The sequence below is a fragment of the Mustelus asterias genome, chromosome 12, assembly GCF_964213995.1.
Source record: "Mustelus asterias chromosome 12, sMusAst1.hap1.1, whole genome shotgun sequence".
NCBI classification, from domain to species: domain Eukaryota; kingdom Metazoa; phylum Chordata; class Chondrichthyes; order Carcharhiniformes; family Triakidae; genus Mustelus; species Mustelus asterias.
Window position 1 is genome coordinate 26,983,265 of NC_135812.1, and position 22,587 is coordinate 27,005,851.

General features: G+C 39.2%; 1 protein-coding gene across 7 annotated transcripts in view; it reads left to right on the plus strand.

The window, feature by feature from the left end:
* LOC144501328 (protein-tyrosine sulfotransferase 1-like) overlaps window positions 1–22,587 on the plus strand; it is a 130,818-nt gene that overhangs the window by 34,538 nt on the left and 73,693 nt on the right. For 6 of the 7 annotated variants that reach the window (XM_078224938.1, XM_078224942.1, XM_078224943.1 and 3 more), the window contains exons 2-3: window positions 13,408–14,366; window positions 20,523–20,721. In XM_078224938.1, the coding sequence (XP_078081064.1) occupies window positions 13,510–14,366; window positions 20,523–20,721 (1,056 nt within the window). In that variant the 5' untranslated portion in view covers window positions 13,408–13,509. Of the gene's footprint in view, window positions 1–13,407; window positions 14,367–20,522; window positions 22,418–22,587 lie in introns of those variants that run through there. The other variant, XM_078224945.1, reaches the window with a different exon arrangement.

Sequence of the window (22,587 nt, forward strand, 5' to 3'; positions counted from 1 at the left end):
CCACCCTATCTAATCCTCTGATCATCTTGTATGCCTCTATTAAGTCACCTCTTAACCTTCTTCTCTCTAACGAAAACAACCTCAAGTCCCTCAGCCTTCCCTCATAAGACCTTCCCACCATACCAGGCAACATCCTAGTAAATCTCCTCTGCACCCTTTCCAATGCTTCCACATCCTTCCTATAATGTGACGACCAGAACTGTACGCAATACTCCAAGTGCGGCCGCACCTGAGTTTTGTACAGCTATAACATGACCCCCTGGCTCCGAAACTCAATCCCTCTACCAATAATAGCTAACACTCCATACGCCTTCTTAACAACCCTATCAACCTGGGTGCCAACTTTCAGGGATCTATGCACATGGACACCGAGATCTCTCTGTTCATCCACACTACCAAGTATTACTCTTAGCCCAGTACTCTGTAATAACTTAACTTAGCCCAAAACTCTGTACCCAGTCCATTAGCCCAGTACTCTGTAATCCTGTTACTCCTTCCAAAGTGAATCACCTCACACTTTTCCGCATTGAACTCCATTTGTCACCTCTCAGCCCAGCTCTGCAGCTTATCTATGTCCCTCTGTAACCTGCAACAACCTTCCGCACTGTTCACAACTCCACCAACTTTAGTGTCATCCGCAAATTTACTAACCCATCCTTCTACGCCCTCATCTAGGTCATTTATAAAAATGACAAACAGCGGTGGCCCCAAAACAGATCCTTGCGGTACATCACTAGTGACTGAACTCCAGGATGAACATTTCCCATCAACCACCACCCTCTGTCTTCTCATAGCTAGCCAATTCCTGATCCAAACCGCTAAATCACCCTCGATCCCATGCGTCCGTATCTTCTGCAATAAATGGTCTAGAAATATAATGGTCCAGAATTTTCTGGTTTTCCTCACTTGCTAATCTTTCAAAGTTTTGGGGAACTCTTTAAAAAAAATCTTTCCTTTGCAGATGGATGAATTTTCTTTGGTAATGTTCCTAGATTTGAATACAGTTCAGTTCATTATTGCCATTGATTTATCTGAGGGTTAGGATTCAAAATATGCGGCAGGCGAATTTTGCCTCAACTTAACAGAGCCCGCAAAGAAGGGATGAAAAATGTAAGGAAGGTCACATCTTAGCTTAGATTGTGTCTTCTCCATAGTCCAAATGGGGCTGAACAATTGCAGGAGGAGGTGTCTCAGTGAGAGTGGGAAAATAATGCAGCATTTGATTGGAGGAGCAGTGCATGTTGGGGAGACAGAATCTGCGAGGAGTTGTTCTTCCAGTCGCAGATTCTCTGTCACCCCTGCTTGCTACTCTGGGTCTTCCATTCACAGGTTCCCTCCCTCCCACTCTTGCACTACCTTTAGAGATAGAATCTATGATTGTAGGAATAGCAAAGGCGAGAGGCAGGGAACCTGTGATTGAACATTGATTTTTCTGGACGAAGCATCTGACCCATTTGACCACCCATTTTGGAGGCTGAGAATAGGAAGGAGAATGAAACAGATGATTGAGGAAGCAGTTACAACCCAGTAATGATGTTGGGAGCAAACCTGGGAGAGTCACTTATACTGAAAGTGTCTTCCAAGGTCAACAGCCATTGGAGGGTAGGTCAGTTGTGGTGGTAATTATAGGAGCCCATGAATAATAATCAGGTGGTGGTGGGTGGGCATTGACAAATGAGAAGAGAAATTATGAACCATGCAGAAATTCACTTATTTATGTTACATTATCAAATAGTTGGAGATAAATCTGATCTTAGTTCATTATTGTAAATTGGGAATTATATTTAGGTGATGAACAGAGACTTTTTGGGTGACAGGCTACATTAGCCTGGGGATGATGGCTTGTCCCCTTGCTGAACGTTCCCTGCCAATTATTTAATCTAGCAAGGTGATGTTCTGTTGTTAGTATGCACTTCAGCAAACCAAGTTTTGTACCATTTGCACAATTATTGTGAACAATATATTTTCTCTGAGGAATTAAAGATTTAATTGTATGTAATCCTTCCATCTGGTATCAGCACGGTGGCACAGTGGTTAGCACTGCTACCACACTGCGCCAGGGACCCGGGTTTAATTCCCGGCTTGGGTCACTGTGCAGGGTCTGCATGTTCTCCCTGTGTCTGCGTGGGTTTCCTCTGGGTGCTCCCGTTTCCTCCCACAGTCCAAAAGACGTGCTGGTTGACCATGCTAAATTCTCCCTCGGTGTAGCCGAACAGGTGCCAGAGTGTGGCGACTAGGGGATTTTCACAGTAACTTCATTGCAGTGTTAATGTAAGCCTACTTGTGACAATAATACAGAAACTTAAAGTTAATTGTCCAAAGAAGGAAACGCTAAAGAAAAAACCAAGACAAATGCAAAAGGTAATGTGACTAGGTGACTGCAACACCCTTTGGGGACCCCTCAGTGAGAATATTTGATTCTTAGTTTTGCATGAAGAGAAACATCCCTATCAAAACATTAAGAAAGAGGATGTGTTGGAAATTTTGAATAGCATCAAGATAGATAAGTTGCCGGGACCGGATGGGATGTACCCCAGGTTACTGTGGGAGGCAAGGGAAGAGATTGTAGAGCCTCTGGCGATGATCTTTGCGTTGTCGATGGAGACGGGAGAAGTTCTGGAGGATTGCGGATGTGGTTCCTATATTCAAGAAAGGGAATAGGGATAGCCCAGGAAATTACCTCAGTGGTTGGTAAGTTGATGGAGAAGATCCTGAGGCTCAAGATTTATGAACATTTAGAGAAGTTTAGTATGCTCAAAAGTAGTCAGCACGGCTTTGTCAAAGGCAAATCGTGCCTTACGGGCCTGGTGGAGTTCTTTGAAAATGTGACTAAACACATTGACGAAGGAAAAGTGGTAGATGTGGTTTACATGGACTTCAGCAAGGTGTTCGATAAGGTCCCCCATGCAAGACTTCTCGAGAAAGTGAGAGGGCATGGGATCCAAGGGGCTGTTGCCTTGTGGATCCAGAACTGGCTTGCCTGCAGAAGGCAGAGAGTGGCTGTAGATGGGTCTTTTTCTGAATGGAGGTCGGTCACCAGTGGAGTGCCCCAGGGATCTGTTCTGGGACCCTTGCTATTTGTCATTTTCATAAATGACCTGGATGAGGAAGTGGAGGGATGGGTTGGTAAGTTTGCCGACGACACAAAGGTTGGTGGTGTTGTGGATAGTTTGGAGGGATGTCAGAAGCTGCAGCGTGACATAGATAGGATGCAAGACTGGGCGGAGAAGTGGCAGATGGACTTCAACCCGGATAAATGTGTAGTGGTCCATTTTGGCAGGTCAAATGGGATGAAGGAGTATAATATCAAGGGTAAGACTCTTAGCAGTGTAGAGGATCAGAAGGACCTTGGGGTCCGGGTCCATAGGATTCTTAAATCGGCCTCGCAGGTAGAGGAGGTGGTTAAGAAGGCGTATGGTGTGCTGGCCTTCATCAATCGAGGGATTGAGTTTAGGAGTCGGGAGATAATGATGCAGCTTTATAAGACCCTTGTCAGACCCCACTTGGAGTACTGTGCTCAGTTCTGGTAGCCTCATTGCAGGAGGGATGTGGAAATGATTGAAAGGGTGCAGAGAAGATTTACAAGGATGTTGCCTGGATTGGTTGGCATGCCTTATGAGGATAGGTTGAGGGAGCTTGGTTTTTTCTCCTTGGAGAGACGAAGGATGAGAGGTGACCTGATAGAGGTGTACAAGATGTTGAGAGGTATGGATCGGGTGGATTCTCGGAGGCTTTTTCCCAGGGTTGAAATGGCTGCTACGAGAGGACACAGGTTTAAGGTGCTGGGGAGTAGGTACAGAGGAGATGTCAGGGGTAAGTTTTTCACTCAGAGGGTGGTGGGTGAGTGGAATCGGCTGCCGTCAGTGGTGGTGGAGGCAAACTCGATAGGGTCTTTTAAGAGACTTCTGGATGAGTACATGGAACTTAATAGGATTGAGGGTTATAGGTAAGCCTATATATAAGCCTAGGTAGGTAGGGACATGACCGGCGCAACTTGTGGGCCGAAGGGCCTGTTTGTGCTGTATTTTTTCTATGTTCTAAAAGAAACACGTGCTTAAAAGTTGCATTATATCTGCAGCTGAAAGCTGAGTTCCCTTAGTGAGAGATAGCTACTTGTACATAAATCACTTTAAATTTAGAAAATTAATGAATCGTACACTGCATTGTCATTCACTAAATAGAACACCAATTCATGAAACATCTTTTCGTGTCATAAACATTTGTGCTGCTTGAGGTTTTGAGTAACCCAAGTTCATACTGCAGTAAATTCTTGGATATCATTTGAAAGATTTGTATTGCTTGAATAGAGTTGAGACTTTCAATTTTCAACTATCAGTTTTCTTAAAAATGCAGGGTTGTTCATGTACCGTTGCATATTTTGAAGCTTTAAACATATGTACTTTGATTTTATGTAGCAAATATGTTTTTACATTATTTTAATAGTTTTTTTCCTATCCGGTAACTGGCACATACTTGGCTTGCTAATATAGAGTGTTTTAAACAGTGCATACTGGTGTGTTCGTTAAGTATACAAATGCATTTTTTAGTGCTATCCTCATTCCAAGCTTCTGCAGTGGAATAAATCTGTCATTGAGATTCCATTGAGCATGTGAATACAGGGATCAAGGCCTAACGGAATTAAATGTTTTAGGTTTGAAATGTAAATGATAAATGCCTTCATTCATCCATTATCATCCAACTTCATAATTGTGCTTCTCTAACTATTGTGAATATTGCATTTTTACAATTGTTTAAATTTAAAAAGTGTAATCTCGTCCATCATGCATTTGAATTGTGTCCTTTTAAGAAAACTATATTTAATTGCAATTGGATTTAGGTCATCTCAATCTTCACCAAAATACTGCAACTTTAATGATGAGGGAGTTCTGTAAATATGATAACTGCTGTTGACGATGAAGATCAAAGCCAAATCAAATTCAGAATTTTAATTGTGTGTTGATGGGGGAGCTATGTTGTTGTGGTAACATTGATCAGGGGGCAGTGTATCTTATTTCATTAACACTTTAATTATACATTTAGCTACAATATTTTAAACCTTTCCAGTATAATGGTATATTTCACGCTGAAAATGTACATGCTTTGGAGACGGGAGAGGTTTTGGAGGATTGTGGATGTGGTTCCGTTACTCAAGAAAGGGAGAAGAGATAGCCCAGGAAATTATAGACCAGTGAGTCTAACCTCAGTGGTTGGTAAATTGATGGAGACGATCCTGAGAGGCGGGATTTATGAACATCTGGAGAGGAATAGTATGATCAGAAATAGCCAGCACGGCTTTGTCCAAGGCAGATCATGCCTTACAAGCCTAATTGAATTTTTTGAAGATGTAACTAGACACATAAACGAGAGAAGAGTGGTAGATGTAGTTTATATGGATTTCAGCAAGGCGTTTGATAAGGTGCCCCATGCAAGGCTTATTGAGAAAGTGAAGGGGCATGGGATACAAGGGGACATTGCTTTGTGGATTCAGAACTGGCTTGCCCGCAGAAGGCAAAGAGTGATTGTAGATGGGTCTTTTTCAACATGGAGGTCGGTCACCAGTGGAGTGCCCCAGGGATCTGTTCTGGGGCCCTTGCTCTTTGTGATTTTTACAAATGACCTGGATGAGGAAGTGGAAGGATGGGTTGGCACGTTTGCTGATGACACAAAGGTTGGTGGTGTTGTGGATAGTGTAGAGGGATGTCAGCAGTTGCAACGAGACATAGATAAGATGCAAGACTGGGAGGAGAAGTGGCAGATGGACTTCAACCCAGGTAAGTATGTGGCGGTTCATTTTGGCATGTCGAATAGGATGAAAGAATATAATATTAAGGGTAAGACGCTTGGCAGTGTGGAAGATCAGAAGGATCTTGGGGTCTGGGTTCATAGGATGCTCAAAGCAGCGTTGCAGGTAGAGGCTGTGGTTAAGAAGGCGTATGGAATACTGGCCTTCATCAATAGAGGAATTGAGTTTAGAAATCAGGAGATAATGCTGCAGCTGTATAGGACCCTGGTCAGACCCCACCTGGAGTACTGTGCCCAGTTCTGGTAACCTCATTACAGAAAGGATGTGGAAGCCATAGAAAGGGTGTAGTGGAGATTTACAAGGATGTTGCCTGGATTAGGTGGCATGCCTTATGAGGATAGGTTGAGAGAGCTAGGTCTTTTCTCGGAGAGGCGAAGGATGAGAGGTGACCTGATAGAGGTGTATAAGATGTTGAGAGGTATTGATAGTGGACTCCCAGAGGCTTTTACCCAGGGCTGAAATGGTTGCCAGAAGAGGTCACAGGTTTAGGGTGCTGGGGAGTAGGTACAGAGGAGATGTTAGGGGTACGTTTTTCACTCAGAGGGTGGTGGGTGCGTGGAATCGGCTGCCGGTAGTGGTGGTGGAGGCGGATTCGATAGGGTCTTTTAAGAGACTTTTGGATAAGTTCATGGAAGTTAGTAAGATAGAGGGTTATAGGTAAGCCTAGTAGGTAGGGACATGTTCAGTGCAACTTGTGGGCCGGAGGGCCTGTTTGTGCTGTAGCTTTTCTATGTTCTTCTATGTTCTACTAAAGGGAGAGGTTTTGATGAGAATTCAAAAAAACAAGGTTGATTTTTGATGCGCTTGATTTTTTAAAACTGGTTTGTTATTTACAGCTTGCGGTTCATAAATAAAAACTCAGTTTGGAATTAATTTGACTTGGCAACATATCACAAACTTAATAGCCTTAAATTGACTATTAAGTATAATAGAACATTGTTGACATTGTGCGATATTACTGAATGTATTACGTCCTAATATTTTTTCCCATGTTTTTAAGATAGAGTTTTGTTGCATGTTTAAGATAAACGTTGAAACATGATCATAGCTAAGAGAACAGGGATAAATGGTTCTTTTTCAAGATGGCAAACGTTAACTAGTGGAGTGCCACAGGGATCAGTGCTGGGGTTTCAACTAATTACAATCGATATCAATAACTTGGATTAAGGGACCAAATGTATAGTAGCTAAATTTGCTGAGGATACCAAGATAAGCAGGAAAGTAAGCCGTCAAGAGAGGGCAATGAGTCTGCAAAGGAATATAGATGAGGTTAAGTGAGTGGGCAAAAGTTTGGCAGATAATGTACAATGTGGGGAAATGTGAACTTGTCCACTTTGGCAGAAGGAATGGTAAAACAGTGTGCTAAATATTTGGAGAGAGATTGCAGAACTCAGTGGTACAAAGGGACCTGGCTCTCCTGGTACAAGAATCACAAAATGTTAGTATGCAGATACAAAAAGCAACTAGGGAGGCAAATAGAATGTTGGCATTTGTTGCAAAAGAGGGTGGAATAGACAAGTCGAAGTTTTACTGCAGCTGTACAAGGCCACGTTTAGAGCATTAGGTCTTCTCCTCAAAGTTTAGGTCTTCTCCTCATTTGAAAAAGGATGTAATTGTGTTAGGAGCAGTTCAGAGAAGATTCACTGACTCAGTGCTGGGATAAAGGACTTGTTTTATGAAAAAAGGTTGAACAGAGCAATGGCCTACCCCATTGGAGTTTAGAATGGCCTACCCCATTGGAGTTTTAAAAAATGAGGTGATCTTACTGAAACATACAAGATTCTGAGGGGATGTGAAAGGGTGGACACGAGGAGAATGTTTCTATTTGTGGGGCAGACTAGAAATAGGGGGCACAGTTTAAACATAAGAGGTCTCCTTTTTAAGACATATGAGAAGATTTTTTTTTCCTCTGAGCATCATCAGTCTGTGGAATTCTCTTCTCCAGAAAGCAGTGGAGGCTAGGTCATTGAATTCAAGGCAGAGTTGGACAGATTTTTGATAGACAAGGGAGTCATGGGTTTGGGGCAGACAGGAAAGTGGAGTTGAGACCACAACCAAATCAGCCATGATCTGATTGAATGGCAGAGCAAGTATGAAAGACCGAATGGCCTACTCCTAATCCTATGTTCCTACAGTCATGTATTCTCTACTAATCTATTATGAAACTACAAGTTTTTTGTTTTCTCGATGGTAACCTTTCAGACCTTCCATGTTACAGCACGAACAGCCACTAATACCTGTGATTGGCACAGCAATGTACACGGCCCTTTTCACTTTGACCCCAACAACCAAAGTAGATGTACTTGCGAAATGCAATTGTACTCAGAATATTCTGTGCTTTATTTGCATTTACTGCACTGGCATTACTTCCTGTAGTTCAGTTGAAAGCAGCAGGTTTTTACTTTATGAATTGCCGCAATTTAAAGCATAATTTTGTACATATAATATGAATAACCTGGCCTGAAATTCTATTCTGCCATTTCTAACCTCCTGTGAGAAAGTGGTGCAGGGATATTTTTTAGCCTGTCCCCAATTACTTGCATTTTTCCAATGGAGTTTTGATCTTGTATGGGTTTTTCCCCTTTAGCAAAGCTCTGAGGTAGTCCCAAGTTGCCATGGTGACGAGTAGTCTGTTCAGATATGAAAAGATAACATAAGGGTGCTTGGTTATGCAGTGTGAATGATTTGTTTGTGGTGCTGATGGCATAAAGTGGCAATGATATCATTATAGATGATGTTCACTACTGAATACCATTGTGATGCTAGCACATACCAAGAAGCGCATTCTGGGGTAGTTGTGGAAGTTATCTGGCTACAATCAAAGTCTGTGATCAGCCCATCATCAAATATGAAATCCAGGAAGAAAAAATCTAGATGGAGCTTGATTAGTGAAAGTTGGAAGTGTGTGAATAATATTTTCAGTTGATACCAACATGGTCCTTGTATGATAGAAGTGATGGCCAAGGATGTTGAGTGTAGTTTGCAGAGAGTTCAACATGTAATTCAAAAGAAATGGCAAAGCTGGACTTGTAGGTTCCGAAAATTACATACTTAATCAGAGGTATACTTTTAAGTAGATGAGATTGATTTCTTGTCTGAATTTGGGGATCCAGTTCTTCTACAAATTAAGCTGCACACCCAATGCAATCTGAGCTCTGATTCAAACATTGATGGCTAATTGTGCATTGAAATTCTTCGGTGCTGAATAACTTCAGGTTCAACTGAGGCAGCAGCTTTGTGTTGCTCAGCACATATTAGTTGAAAACGAGCATCTCTTAGCTCTGTATGGTGCTGCATATATATATATATAGCTGGCTGCAACTTTGTTGGAAGACTGAGAATGCTTTTCATCCAAATTATTTATCTGCTTACTTTGGGTCCAAAGATTTTTTTGTTTCTGAATTCTGTTGAATAAGGTGATCACGTTTCATTTCTTGATATTTGCTTTATTTGTGGAATATCTGAAGTTGTTTATCATCACAATTGAGGCCAAGTTTCCAAAAAATTTCCACCACTATGCAGGATTTTGTTCTTTTTATAACTTGTTTTGATAGCTATCAAGGTGGGACAAAATCTTTTATAAAATGATTTGAAATCATTTGAAATGGAAATAAGTGCAACGGGTTGTTGGATGTACAAATGTTTAGTGCTATAAATTCTAACCTAATTATGACCATGTTAAAGTCGTTTTCTGCTGCTCAATAAACCTAATGCATAAATTGTGCACCAGATGTCTAAGTTATTAACAGTTGATATTAACGTGAACATTTATTCTGGATCTTGTGGTTTAGCAGAAAATGTGGCTTTTGGAGTTATGTTCAAAGGCAATTCCTATATTTTAAAAGGGTGGAATTATATCAGAATGGCACAGTGGTTAGTACTGCTGCCTCACAACTCCAGGGACCTGGGTTCGATTCTCGACTTGGGTCACTGTGTGGAGTTTGCACATTCTCCACATGTCTGCCAGGTGCTCCAGTTTCCTCCCACAGTCCAAAGATGTGCGGGTTAGGTTGATTGGCCGTGCTAAATTGCCCCTTAGTGTCCCGGGATGCGTAGGTTAGAGGGATTAGCGGGGTAAATATGTGGAGTTACGGGAATAGGGCCTGAGTGGGATTGCTCTCGGTGCAGACTTGATGGGCTGAATGGCCTCCTTCTGCACTGTAGGGTTTCTATGATGACATGTGAAAGCCATTTTTTTAAAGGAAAAGGAAAAAAAATGTGTGTGGATGTTATGTACCTGATTTAATAATTCATTAGCATATTGGTTTACTTGAATTGTAGTAAACACAATATGTGCATGCTCCATGGAAGTTAATTGGGCATTGCTAATTCTGCAAAAGTTCCATGAATGAAATGGTGTTTGTAGATTGATCTAAAAGATCTAAAGCTGATGGTTTGTAATGTTTTTCGCTATCCATTTTCTTTTTGCCCCAATACCCTAAAAGTGATAACTTGCAACCTTTTGGTACCTTGCTCAATTGGTGAATCCTTCTGGGGGCACAGAAGTCAATGTAAACTGATTTCTTTAACAAAAAGGAAAGGCTCTCACAACCAAAACTGATTCTGCCTATGATCAACATCTAGAAATGCACTTTATATCATGAATCAGTGATTTTAAAAAAGCGTTTTGGAGTGGATTGCTTCATACTCTTCCCCTCCCCTTTCACTTTCCTGTCTTCTAGCTCAGGGTGCAGAGACCAAATATTGTACCCCTACTGCTGGTATAACTGGAACTTTCCTAAATTGTATGGTTCAGATCCACGTTATACTTTTAGACGAGTAGTTATTTAAGAACCAAGCAAAATAATTAGTTTTTTGAAAAGACCTGATCATGATTTGGAAACATTGCATTTTAAAGTAGGGAAGCTGTCCACTTGAGAACATGCATTGGCTAAGGACGTAATTATTATGAGAAGACAAAACGACAATTAATTCTATCAACCTGTCTCTTTTGGTCAGTACTGTTTGAGCATACCTCTTTACCCTACAGTTTTAGGGTTCCCTCCCTTTAAACCCCCCCCCCCCCCCCCAATCCCTCCTCTCTTTTTAAGAAGTTCCTTAAAACATACCATTGACCAAGCCTTTGGTAATTGCCCTATTATCTCCCTGTGTGGCTTGGTGTTAAATCATACATTATAATGCACTTGTGAAGTAGCTTGGGATGTTTTGCTGCATTACAGGTGCTATATTAATTCAGTTTGTTTTGAGTTGCCCATGATCTTTAGCTGATTGGGAGTGCATTCTATTTTCAGGCCGTATACTGCTCTGTTTAAATAGATTATTAAATACTGTGCAAAACCTGAGCACGTTTTCTTCCTCTAGGACACCCCCTCTTGTCCTGAGTAACAAAACATATAGCTTGTATTCAATATTTCCCTGCAATCGCATGGAGACTAGGAACACAATATGAAGAGTTTACTACCAAATTTGTGGCTTACAAGCAGATGCCCCTTCTTAAATTTTAAGAATTGGGTTAATTCACAATTTTGAACATTTACTCTTTAGAGTAGTCTTTGTTTCTTCCCTCCCCTATTTGATTACATTACATATATATAGTCAAACTGCAACCTTTGGCCTCATTAAAACCTGCCATTGCAATGGTCTGAATTTGCAGTTAGTGGCCAAATAATGGCTCTCACCAGTGACCGTGAAGAAAGCTACCCTCAAAGGTTTGGTGATCTCTCTGGTGTGGTTTTCACTTTTTCCAATGTCAGTTTGAAATTTGAGCCAAAATAAGGTGATCCCTTGGCATCCAACAAGCTTAACAATCAAGGAAGGTAAATGGCCAATGACTTTGAAGTATTCTCTCAGACCGCAAACCAGAAAGTTAAAGACATGAATTATCTTTCACTTTGTAGAGCACATAGAGATCAATAAAGATTGCGACATACATAATTTAGATCAGAAGCTAAATTATCTTAAACTTTTTGAAAAAACTTATTGAAAGTGGAAGAGTTTTCATCATAATGGTGAAATTTGACATTACAGGAAAATAAAATTAGTTTTTCAAGGCTAATGAAGTTGTTGGAGCACTAGTTATCAACTTTGCCATTTTGGAAGAAAAAAGTTTCATCTCATTTCAATAAGGTTTGATTTCTTCAGTGATTTTTACAGTGAGATTAACAGCGCAGAAATTGAAGTTCTGGGTCAGTTCACTGATTTTACAGTTGATTACAGTATGTGATGACTTAAACAACACACCCAATGCAATCTCTGGATTTCCACGTTTAAACTTCACTTGTGAGTACTCCAGAAGTTGCTGTCAGTTTCAGAGAATAAATGATTGTGAACATTACTAACCCAAAACCCAGGCTATTGAAATCCTAAAATAACAGCTTTTATTTTGAATGCTGAAAATGTTCTGAAGATCAATTATCATCTAAAAGGGGATGCAATTGACTTTTATTACATAACTGGATTGTTTCACGGTCATTACTACCATACAATCTGGGCTATTAAAATCCTAAAATAACAGCTTTGGTTATGAATGCTGAAACTGCTCTGAGAGTAATTAGCATTTGAAAGAGGATGGAGTTAACATTTGTTGCATAGCTAGAGAGTACTTCTAACAGATGAGAGAAACATGGAGATTATTTTGTGTACAACTGAATATTTCATGGAACCAAATCACTACACTATATTTGGGAGAAGGGTAAAGTTAATATTATAAATATTATTTAAGTTAATATGAATACAGCTTTTACCTGAATATAGTGTTGTTTGGAATTTCATAATATTCCTTGTCAAATACTTAGATTATGATTTTGCCTTGTAAAGATGTGGTTAATCCTTTTTGGATTGTGACCGAATCTGTAGGAACAAAACATGACCATGACATTATCCCACAAATCTCTCAACAAAATAGTGAAAGCAGCTGTTCTGCTTATACAGCATAAAAGAGACAGGCGTATGACCAAACTTTTCATTCTTTGCAGAGATTTTATAGTATAATTTTGACCGTAGCTAGTTTATCTTGGAGTTCATAGAATCCTGCAGTGCAGAAGGAGGCCATTCGGCCCATTGAGTCTGCACCGACCATAATCCCAGCCAGGCCCTATCCCCATAACTCCATGCATTTACCCTAGTTAGTCCCCCTGACACTTAAGGGGCAATTTAGCATGGCCAATCCACCTAACCTGCACACCTTTGGACTGTGGGAGGAAAAAGAAGCACTCGGAGGAAACCCACGCAGACACGCGGAGAATGTACAAACTCCACACACAGTGACCCAAGCCGGGAATCGAACCCGGGTCCCTGGCACTGAGGCACTGTATAAGCAGAACAGCTGCTAATCACTGTGCCATGGTGTTGCCCACACGGTGCTGCCCATTGTGCTGCCACCGCACTTGAACTGGTAACATGCTTAAATGCAGTTTTTAAAAGTGGTTTAAAAAATTGAGCTTCATTCTAAGCAAATATTTTATGGTTTGCAGTGGAAAGTAATTTAAAGACATGTTGCTCGGTGGTCTAATTAAGGTAGGTTTTCATTGTCTGATGTCGGACTGAAAGTATCACAAGTGTTTTTATTTCTGAAGTACTTTAGTCTTATCTGTTTAAGGTGCAAACCCATGCAGTTTTCCTTGACATTTTGTTTTCTTTTTCAGATATGTTTTCCTGTTTTGGTGCCTTGGAATTGATGAAAAGGCGAAATTATAAGGGACTATTTTGAAAATCTGGATCAGTAACTATCATAGTGATATTTCAAAATGTTAGGCAAATTAAAACAGAACTTACTATTAGCATGTTTAGTAATCAGCTCGCTAACTGTGTTTTATCTTGGACGTTATGCAATAGAATGCCACCACAGAGTAGAAGAGCACACCCAGCAGCATCCAAATGTTCTAGATAGTGGCAGGTCATTGAGTTACATTTCAAAACCTGGATTCAAAAACAGTTCAAATAAACTTGTTTACAACAAAGACATGCCATTAATATTTATTGGAGGAGTACCAAGAAGTGGCACCACACTCATGAGAGCCATGCTCGATGCCCATCCAGATGTTCGCTGTGGGGAAGAAACCCGGGTTATTCCTAGAATCCTTGCAATGAAGCAAATGTGGAGCAGATCAGGGCGAGAAAAGCAGCGATTGGATGAAGCTGGTGTTACAGATGAAGTGCTGGACTCAGCCATGCAAGCCTTTTTATTAGAAATTATTGTTAAACATGGAGAACCTGCTACATACTTGTGCAATAAAGATCCATTTGCTCTCAAATCATTGACTTACTTAAGTAAAATTTTTCCCAATGCCAAATTCATTCTAATGATACGGGATGGGCGTGCTTCAGTACATTCCATGATTACTCGGAAAGTTACCATAGCAGGATTTGACCTCAGTAGTTACAGAGACTGCCTGACCAAATGGAATCGTGCCATTGAGACCATGTATAACCAATGTTTGGAAACTGGATTTAATAAGTGTTTACCAGTGCATTATGAACAACTTGTTTTGCATCCTGAAACTTGGATGAAGAACGTTCTGAAGTTCCTAGGCGTTCCTTGGAATAAAGCAGTATTGCATCATGAAGAAATGATAGGGAAAGCAGGAGGTGTTTCTCTTTCTAAGTAAGTTTACATTTACATTTTCCTTGTTTATGTGTTGTGTAAAAAGTAATTCACAGAACTGTATTCTCATTTTATGACCAGTGAAACACAAACCAAAACATATCATTGTCCTGTACAAGAACATTTGATAGACCCCCAGCTTATGATACTTGTGGTTGCTAGAGTACTATTAAGAAATATTCAAAGATTCAGGAATCTTATTGTAAACCTGCCCTATTATTTAAATTCTCCAATATATCTGAAGTTGTTTGCTTTTAAGGCACAGAACACTGTTTCACATGATGTTTCTGGTAATACTTTTCCTGGACTTGTGGTTGGGTCCTGAATTTGATTAAATAGTTTGCGACGTGAAGCTCTTTTTGTATTGATCTTAAATGTAAATTATAACAGGACCATCTGAATAAATACGATTATTCAAACCTAAAGGGTGTAACTCAAGAAAGGAGTCATATCAGCATAATGGCCCAATCTTTTTTTTAAAAACTTACTATCTCAGACTTTGTCTGGTTTGCATAAATATGTTCCAGTCCTGCTCAGAGCATTTAACCCTTTGGGAGCCAAATTTTAACTTCAGTAATATTTTTATTGAAATATTTATTTTGAGAAACAGCAGAACTTAGTTTGTAGGGGCCATTGAATAGGAAGCTGGTTGTCAAGTCCTTTTGGCCACCTCAGCAGTCAGTGGTTAAGAGACAATTTATGAGAATGAGAAATGATGCATCTATAATATACAGAATTCAGTGCTTCTGGACATGCAATAGTCTTCAAAGAAATTACCAAATGTAGAGATCACAGGTGAGGGTACTCTATGAAGTGGCACTAAGATAAAGTATGTTAAAACATACCAAGATCTTCCTGATTGTGAAATTCCACAGTGGGACTATCCTGTTTACACCCAAGCTGAAAGTTTTTTCAGTATTCCTCTCTCTCAATGCTGCTGTCTCATTCATCTGATTGCTGTTTGTAGGATATTGTGCACAAAATCACTGTCACATTTACCCAATGTTTTTTGAACTAATTTGTGTGAAGCAGTTTGGGTTATCTGGCAAGTTTATAGTGCTATTTAAATGCATTTTTTTCAAGGAGTGGTCAGCTTGAGAAAATGATTCAGAACACAGTAGACAAATGTTATCTATGCGGATATCTGCAAAGCATCAGGATCTTTTCAGTGCATTTCTTTTTCCTCCTCTGTTTTAACAACTGAACTATGACCAAATAACAGCAAAAGCCATTTTATAGTACCTGCCGTGATTATTGACAGGTCAGGTAATGAAATACGTGAGACTTTGTGAATTTCTACAAAACTTTCAGCACAAATTAAAGAGCACAAAATTTATAGAACAGTCTCCAATTGCATTTTTGAACTTGATTGGAGTACCAGGACGAACACCTCTATATCACTGAAATGACACTCCAAGTTACTACATTGACTTGAAAGCTATTTGGAATTTTTCTGATATTGTGAAAGGCAGTATATAAATGCAAGTCCTCTATGGATTATATGCAATTTTAATGGCAGATTCCACAATAATCTTCTGACAGAGCTACACTTCAGAGCCAACCACCCTGAAAGTAGCAGTAAAGTTGAAGTCCACAAGATGTGCCACAGATGAGTCACAGTATACTGGAATGAATTGCCATTTTTGAGAAAATGTGTAATGTACTTGCTGCATGCACATGACCAGATCTCAGCACTGTGTACCAGTGAACTATGGCCTGAGCAAAGGAGGGGAAAAGTCGGCCAAAGTTGCATTCCTGATCATTATCCAGTGCTGGAAAGTATGCATATTTGATCAGTGAGGATTGACCTTGACGTCAAACTTCCCTTGGTTAAATAGTTGACTTAATGTTTGCTATTAAGGGTCATGCACCAAAATCGCTACATGATAGTAGTGGAATAGCATCCATGCATAGGCCATCACTTTAAGGAAGGGAAAAATACTTCTCGGAAGGTGTTATTAAATTGAATATGATATAATTAAAATCTGACCTGAAACCAAGTAATGTCTATTGTGTGACTGTTTTAGCTTGGTGTCTGAACACTAACATGCATTTCAGTGACCAATCCAGTACAGCAAATGAATGAGCAAGAGACAAAAGAGGGCACCACTGCCAAAACTGGAAAACAAGCTGAAATATTTTGCATTTTGTAGATTAAACCTTTTGGGGATTGTAAATGGAGAGGAGCTTTAAAGTCACATCAGGGATACACCAGAGGAGAGGCCTCAAAACATTTGTGAGATCAAAGCCTGTGGTTGTAGCTACAAACTTGCATTTGTAAGGGTTGGAGACAATGTTTTGTAAGACACTTTTCGATAACTGCAAGGTGATTAGCTCTAGCTGTAACTTGCAGAAGGTCAAGCATGAAGACTCCATGCTTAACACTGATGTGATGCTGCCAGTGTCTTTACATCCTGCCTCACTTGTGGTATTAATGCCACTTGCACCATTTATTATGAAATAAATATATATCGTAAAGAAAAACATTCCTCACTATTGCAATTCCAATCATCTCTGAACAAAGTGGAAAGGATAATATCAGATACGAATGTCAAGGCTTCAAGGAAAGCACAGAGGAGCAGCAGGGCTTTGGAGCATAAACAGCAGATTGGTAGTCTGAGCAGGAAAGAGGAAACAGTTCATGCCATAGAGGAGCAACAGTACCACCTGATGGTCAGACACTTGCAACTACAATGTGAGTGGCATATTCTGACATAAAAATATAACCCAGAAATTTTGACTTGGGCAATAAATTTATGATGTGGAGATGCCGGCGTTGGACTGGGGTAAACACAGTAAGAAGTTTAACAACACCAGGTTAAAGTCCAACAGGTTTATTTGGTAGCAAAAGCCACACAAGCTTTCGGAGCTCTTAGCCCCTTCAAACCGCTCGACAATCACCAGGCAAGACTGTTCTCTTCCTGTTGGGGAGCACTTCAGCAGTCACGGGCATTCGGCCTCTGATATTCGGGTAAGCGTTCTCCAAGGCGGCCTTCGCGACACACGACAGCGCAGAGTCGCTGAGCAGAAACTGATAGCCAAGTTCCGCACACACGAGGACGGCCTCAACCGGGATATTGGGTTCATGTCACACTATTTGTAACTCCCACAGTTGCATGGACCTGCAGAGTTTCACTGGCTGTCTTGTCTGGAGACAATACACATCTTTTTAGCCTGTCTTGATGCTCTCTCCACTCACATTGTTTCGTTTCTTAAAGACTTGATTAGTTGTAAGTATTCGCATTCCAACCATTATTCATGTAAATTGAGTCTGTGTCTTTATAAGCTCTGTTTGTGAACAGAATTCCCACTCACCTGAAGAAGGGGCTAAGAGCTCCGAAAGCTTGTGTGGCTTTTGCTACCAAATAAACCTGTTGGACTTTAACCTGGTTTTGTTAAACTTCTTAATAAATTTATGGGCAGGAACTATTTGCCATAAGAAAAATTTGACTTAATTACATCTTAAACAAGTTCTGTGTTTACCAATCAAAATTGAGTGGTTTTGCTAGTATGTCTGACCTTTTTTGCATTTCATGAAGCTAAAATTCCTCAGTGCAGTTCAGTGGCAATCAACTATCTGATTATAGATATTGCAGATTCCATGAATATTGGGTGCCCAGATAATGGAGTAATATGATTTTTTTGTTACCCTAAATATGTACAAAATTTGATCTGTGATTTCTAGTGTTTGACATTTTCCTCAAAAGAGAAAATGTGCAGAAGGAAAAAAAAGTTGAATATATTGAATATATAGAAACACATGAACTTATTCACTAAATATTTCTTCTGAATTAGTGGTGCTTTTTTGATCCTAATGAAGAGGTACTGTACCAAGTAGTTCCAGATGCCTAACTAAGTTGGTGAAAAATGTTCACTTCCTCAGCACTGATATCCTCAAAAAAAATCTAATGTGGTTAAGCAACAAACAGTTCTTGAAGTTTTGATGAAATAGTTCCTTGGAAAGTAGTCTCATGAGCCTAATTGTTGCTGTAAATCATTTAAAAATTGGTGATTGAGCAATAGACAAGCAGTTTAGGGGGTTTAAATTTAATCTTTCGCCCCATGGATGGTTTGCTTCAATTATACAGGGCATTGGTGAGACCACATCTTGAATATTGTATGCAAGTTTTGGTCTCCTTGTTTAAGGACGTATGTAAATGTGTTGGAGGCAATTCAGTGGAGGTCTACGAGATTGATACTTGGATTGACTGGGTTATCTTGTAAGGAAAGGTTGGACAGACTGGGCATGTTTCCACTGGAGACTAGAAGAGTGGGGGGGGGGAGGGAGGGGGGGTGACTTGATTGAAGTATACAAGATCCTGAATGATTTTGATCAGCTGTATGCGGAAAGAATGTTTCCTCTTATGGGTGAGTCCAAAACTAGGGGACACTTTCAAAATTAGGGGTTGCATTAGATGAGAATATTTTTCTGAGGGTTGTGTGACTTTGGAACTCTTTGCCATAGAGATAGATAAAGTTTTGTTCGTCAAGGTTATCGGCAGTAGATGGGAATGTAAAACTTGAAATGCAAACAGATCAGCCATGATTTTATCAAATGGTGGAGCAGCTTGAGGGGTGGAATGGTCTACTTCTGCTCTTATTTCATGTGTAAAATACCTGTAAAATAGTAGAATTTATGTCCGAGTTATTTTGTTAAAGGGAGCTGTCACCTAGTCGTGATATAATAGGTTTTGTAATATAACTTGCCTTTTTAATGGACACAAGAACCTTAAAAATGTCTGCCAAACATCACCTAATTTTTTTACAACAGCAACGTTGGTCAAGCTTTTGGAAGGCTCCAAGTAGATTGCAGATGGACATACCCATATACATGTGAAGATATTTAAAACTCAATGCACATTTCCACAAAGTAAACAAACTCATTGGCCACCCTGGAGATGTGAATAGCTCTTTCCTACCTCACCAAACATGGAAGAATGAGAACCTTCAAATTAATAGTGGAGATGTTTACAAGGTTAATTATTTCAGGCAAAAGGCAATTAATAGGATTACTCTCCAGACCTAGGATAACCCAATACCCAATATAGAAGCCTGATTCGCAGGTTTGGGATAGCAGCCATTTTAAGTTTTAAACTGTAGAAAGTCTGACTTAGGACAGCCATTTTGTGCAGAGCCCCAAGGAAGGCTCAGATCTCATCCGAGAAGGTTCTTGGCCAAGGGAGGCAAACAGGAAGGTTTCAGAAATCAATTGCTGTTCTGTCGAAAGACTTCAGGCAAACTGCAAGTGTTGTAACCACAGAACTAGTGAGGAATAAGAAACTTTGCTCTCCCTGAAACTTGCTGAATCACCTACAAAGGCAATTTCTGACTATTTGCTGGTAAAAGCCATTACAGTTGCTGAACACTTCAATTGCAACCTTTCACCACAGTAAAAACATTTCAACTGCAATACCCAAGCTACATAGTCATCCTATAGGACTGAAATTTCTTCTTTAAAGTATTATTTATCCTTTATCTGCATTTAATCTTGTTTGTTTATAGTCATTAACTTTATTGCTTAAGTAACTTACCACAGTAATTTTGTAATAAATTAATCTTTATGTGTCTTTTAGACAAACGTTCTACTGGTTATTTTTCAATTAAATTACTCTCTGTTTGAAGGGAACTGCAAACACAGACACACACATTCTTGGTTCATGGACCACTTTGAGCCAACGCCTTTTACGTGTGTGCTCCTTTCACGACCAATTGTTATATTCACATTGGTTTTGTAGTAAACCAATATTGCCCAACTGAAATGGCTGCTGAACTTAGCAGATCTTTATATTGAGAACATGGAGATCTGTGTTTTCTGTACAGAGACAAACATGAGTTACAGGTGTGATGAATTTATGCAAAGCATTAGTTATACAGTACTATTGCAGTATTGTGTATAGTTCTGAGAGTTCAATTCTAAGTATATTGGAGCCAGAAAAAAAGGTACAATGAAGATTTAGCAAAATTACTATATAGGAACGAGAGCTTGAAATTATCAGAGCCCCAAAATGTGAGTATTTTGAGGTTGGAAGGAGTTAAAGGTTTTTGGAGTATATAAAACTCAGTGCATGTTCTATAACAAGGAAGAAAATTAGAAATTTTATATACTGCACTTGTAACTGTTTCGGTAACTAAAGTTGAATATTTTCAATTTTACAGGGTTGAAAGGTCCACTGATCAAGTCATCAAGCCAGTCAATGTTGAAGCCTTGACAAAATGGGTGGGAAAAATTCCACACGAGGTAGTTCGTGAAATGCCAGTGATTGCTCCTATGTTAGCAAAGCTTGGATATGATCCATATGCAAATCCACCCAATTATGGAAAACCAGACCCAGCAGTTATTGAAAACACTAAAAGGGTAGGTGTAAGAGTTTAAGTATCTGGACCATCCTTCTCAAACACCTGAGTTTGTGATTACCCCTGCAGAGAGTAGTTGAAGAAAATATTCAGTTATTGCCTGGCCCACTGGCGACAGATGAGTTCAGTCATTTCCATTTATTGTTTTTGCTTCTGTTGTATCCCCAGTACCAGTGTTTACAGTAATTTGCTATTTTCTGAATTAAGTGTTTAAAATGAAAAATAAGTTGGCTTAAGGGAGTAGATGCAATGTTTTTAATTTGTGCATGTATATAAAACCAAAGATTTGCAAATAATCTTAGTCCTAATAATCCTGTACAGAGAAAATGAATTTTGTATTGAAGGAAAATTTGGTTCCATTTTGTAGCAAATTCTGGTCATTTAAAAAAAAATCCTTGTGTCAGGGTTGAACTAACTGAGGATTCTAAATAACACACAAATGTATTTTGTGTGCAGAAAATTGTTACAATAGAGCTGTACAAATTATGTTTTTCCGAGCCTCTAATGCATTCTAAAACTAATAGTTATCAGATAATTACAACATTTTTGAAATGTTCCAGTTCTAAAGTATCAAGTGTTGCAAAACTGTCCACCTTCTAGGAAGGCTGCGATTTACGTTAGTTTAAGTGTAGTATTGAGTATTTGGGAAACAATGTCCAGCAACAGGTAACCAACTTCATTTCACTGTGGACCTGAGGCTTGTCTTGAATGTGCCACAATTTTTTTCCAGTTTGTATTATTTTAAATGTGTTGTTGAGCTACTCTCAAAAAAAGTAAACCTTAAACATCTAGGAAATATGTAGAAATTCGGGATTGCAACAGCTCTAATCGTTTTACTTTACCATGATTTTTTTAAGCCTCCTAATAAATGTAGGAATATTGTTTAAATGTTTTTCTAAAGTTACAAATCTGGAGTTTACACTTTATCAGAGATGCTTCTCACTTAAGGTTACAAGCCTCTTCGTAAAAATAAATAAATACTGAAAAACACCATACAAATGATAGGAAGGACAACTCTGTCCCTAAACTGTTCTGTATATGTATGATTTTTTTAAAGTTGTAAAACTGTTTAAAAATTGTATCCAATTGTGAATTTAAACATAGCTACTTATAATTCAAACTTATAAAGTAATACTGTTGAAACTGAGAAATGCTTGATTTTATTTGTGCACGTTATGTTAAGTATATAATTTGTTTCCCTTAGAAATTGAAAGTATTTCTTGTATTGGAAAGGTGGCATTTTCTGCACTTTGTCTGAAACCTAGTCTGTAGAGGATTTTTTTTCTCCTCCTTCAAATCCAACTCTTTAGTCTGAAATGAAAATTCTATTCAGAATAGTTATGACCCACATATTTTAAGGAACCATGTTATTTCCTCCAACAGTGATAAAACATTGACTGTAAAATTGAATCACTTGTGCATCAGGTAGTTAATACTGTTATGGTGTGTTAATATGAATTATACAGTTTTCAACTATTTATCAGGTAGGTGAATAGAACATTCCCTCTGCATAATCTGCTGTAAAAACCACACCTTCATATCTTTTGATGTTTCCTAAACATAAAACAGTGACCTACAAATTTTAATTCTATTCAAATCGAAGCCTTTTAATTATGAGTTATGGATTTCACAGAAAACGCAGCATTGCATTAGAGCTCTTTTGTAACAATGCAGTAAAATACTATGTGCAATCATTTGCTACTTGTATGGCAACCTTAACCACTGGTTTGTTTTATTGCCTGTACTATCCCTGTAAACAATCCCATATAATCGATCATTTAATGTCAAACCTTGATGCTGAGTTTCAAATTTGTCAAATATCATTTCTGATAACCAGCAAAAAATGAATTTTACCTGTTTTTTTACC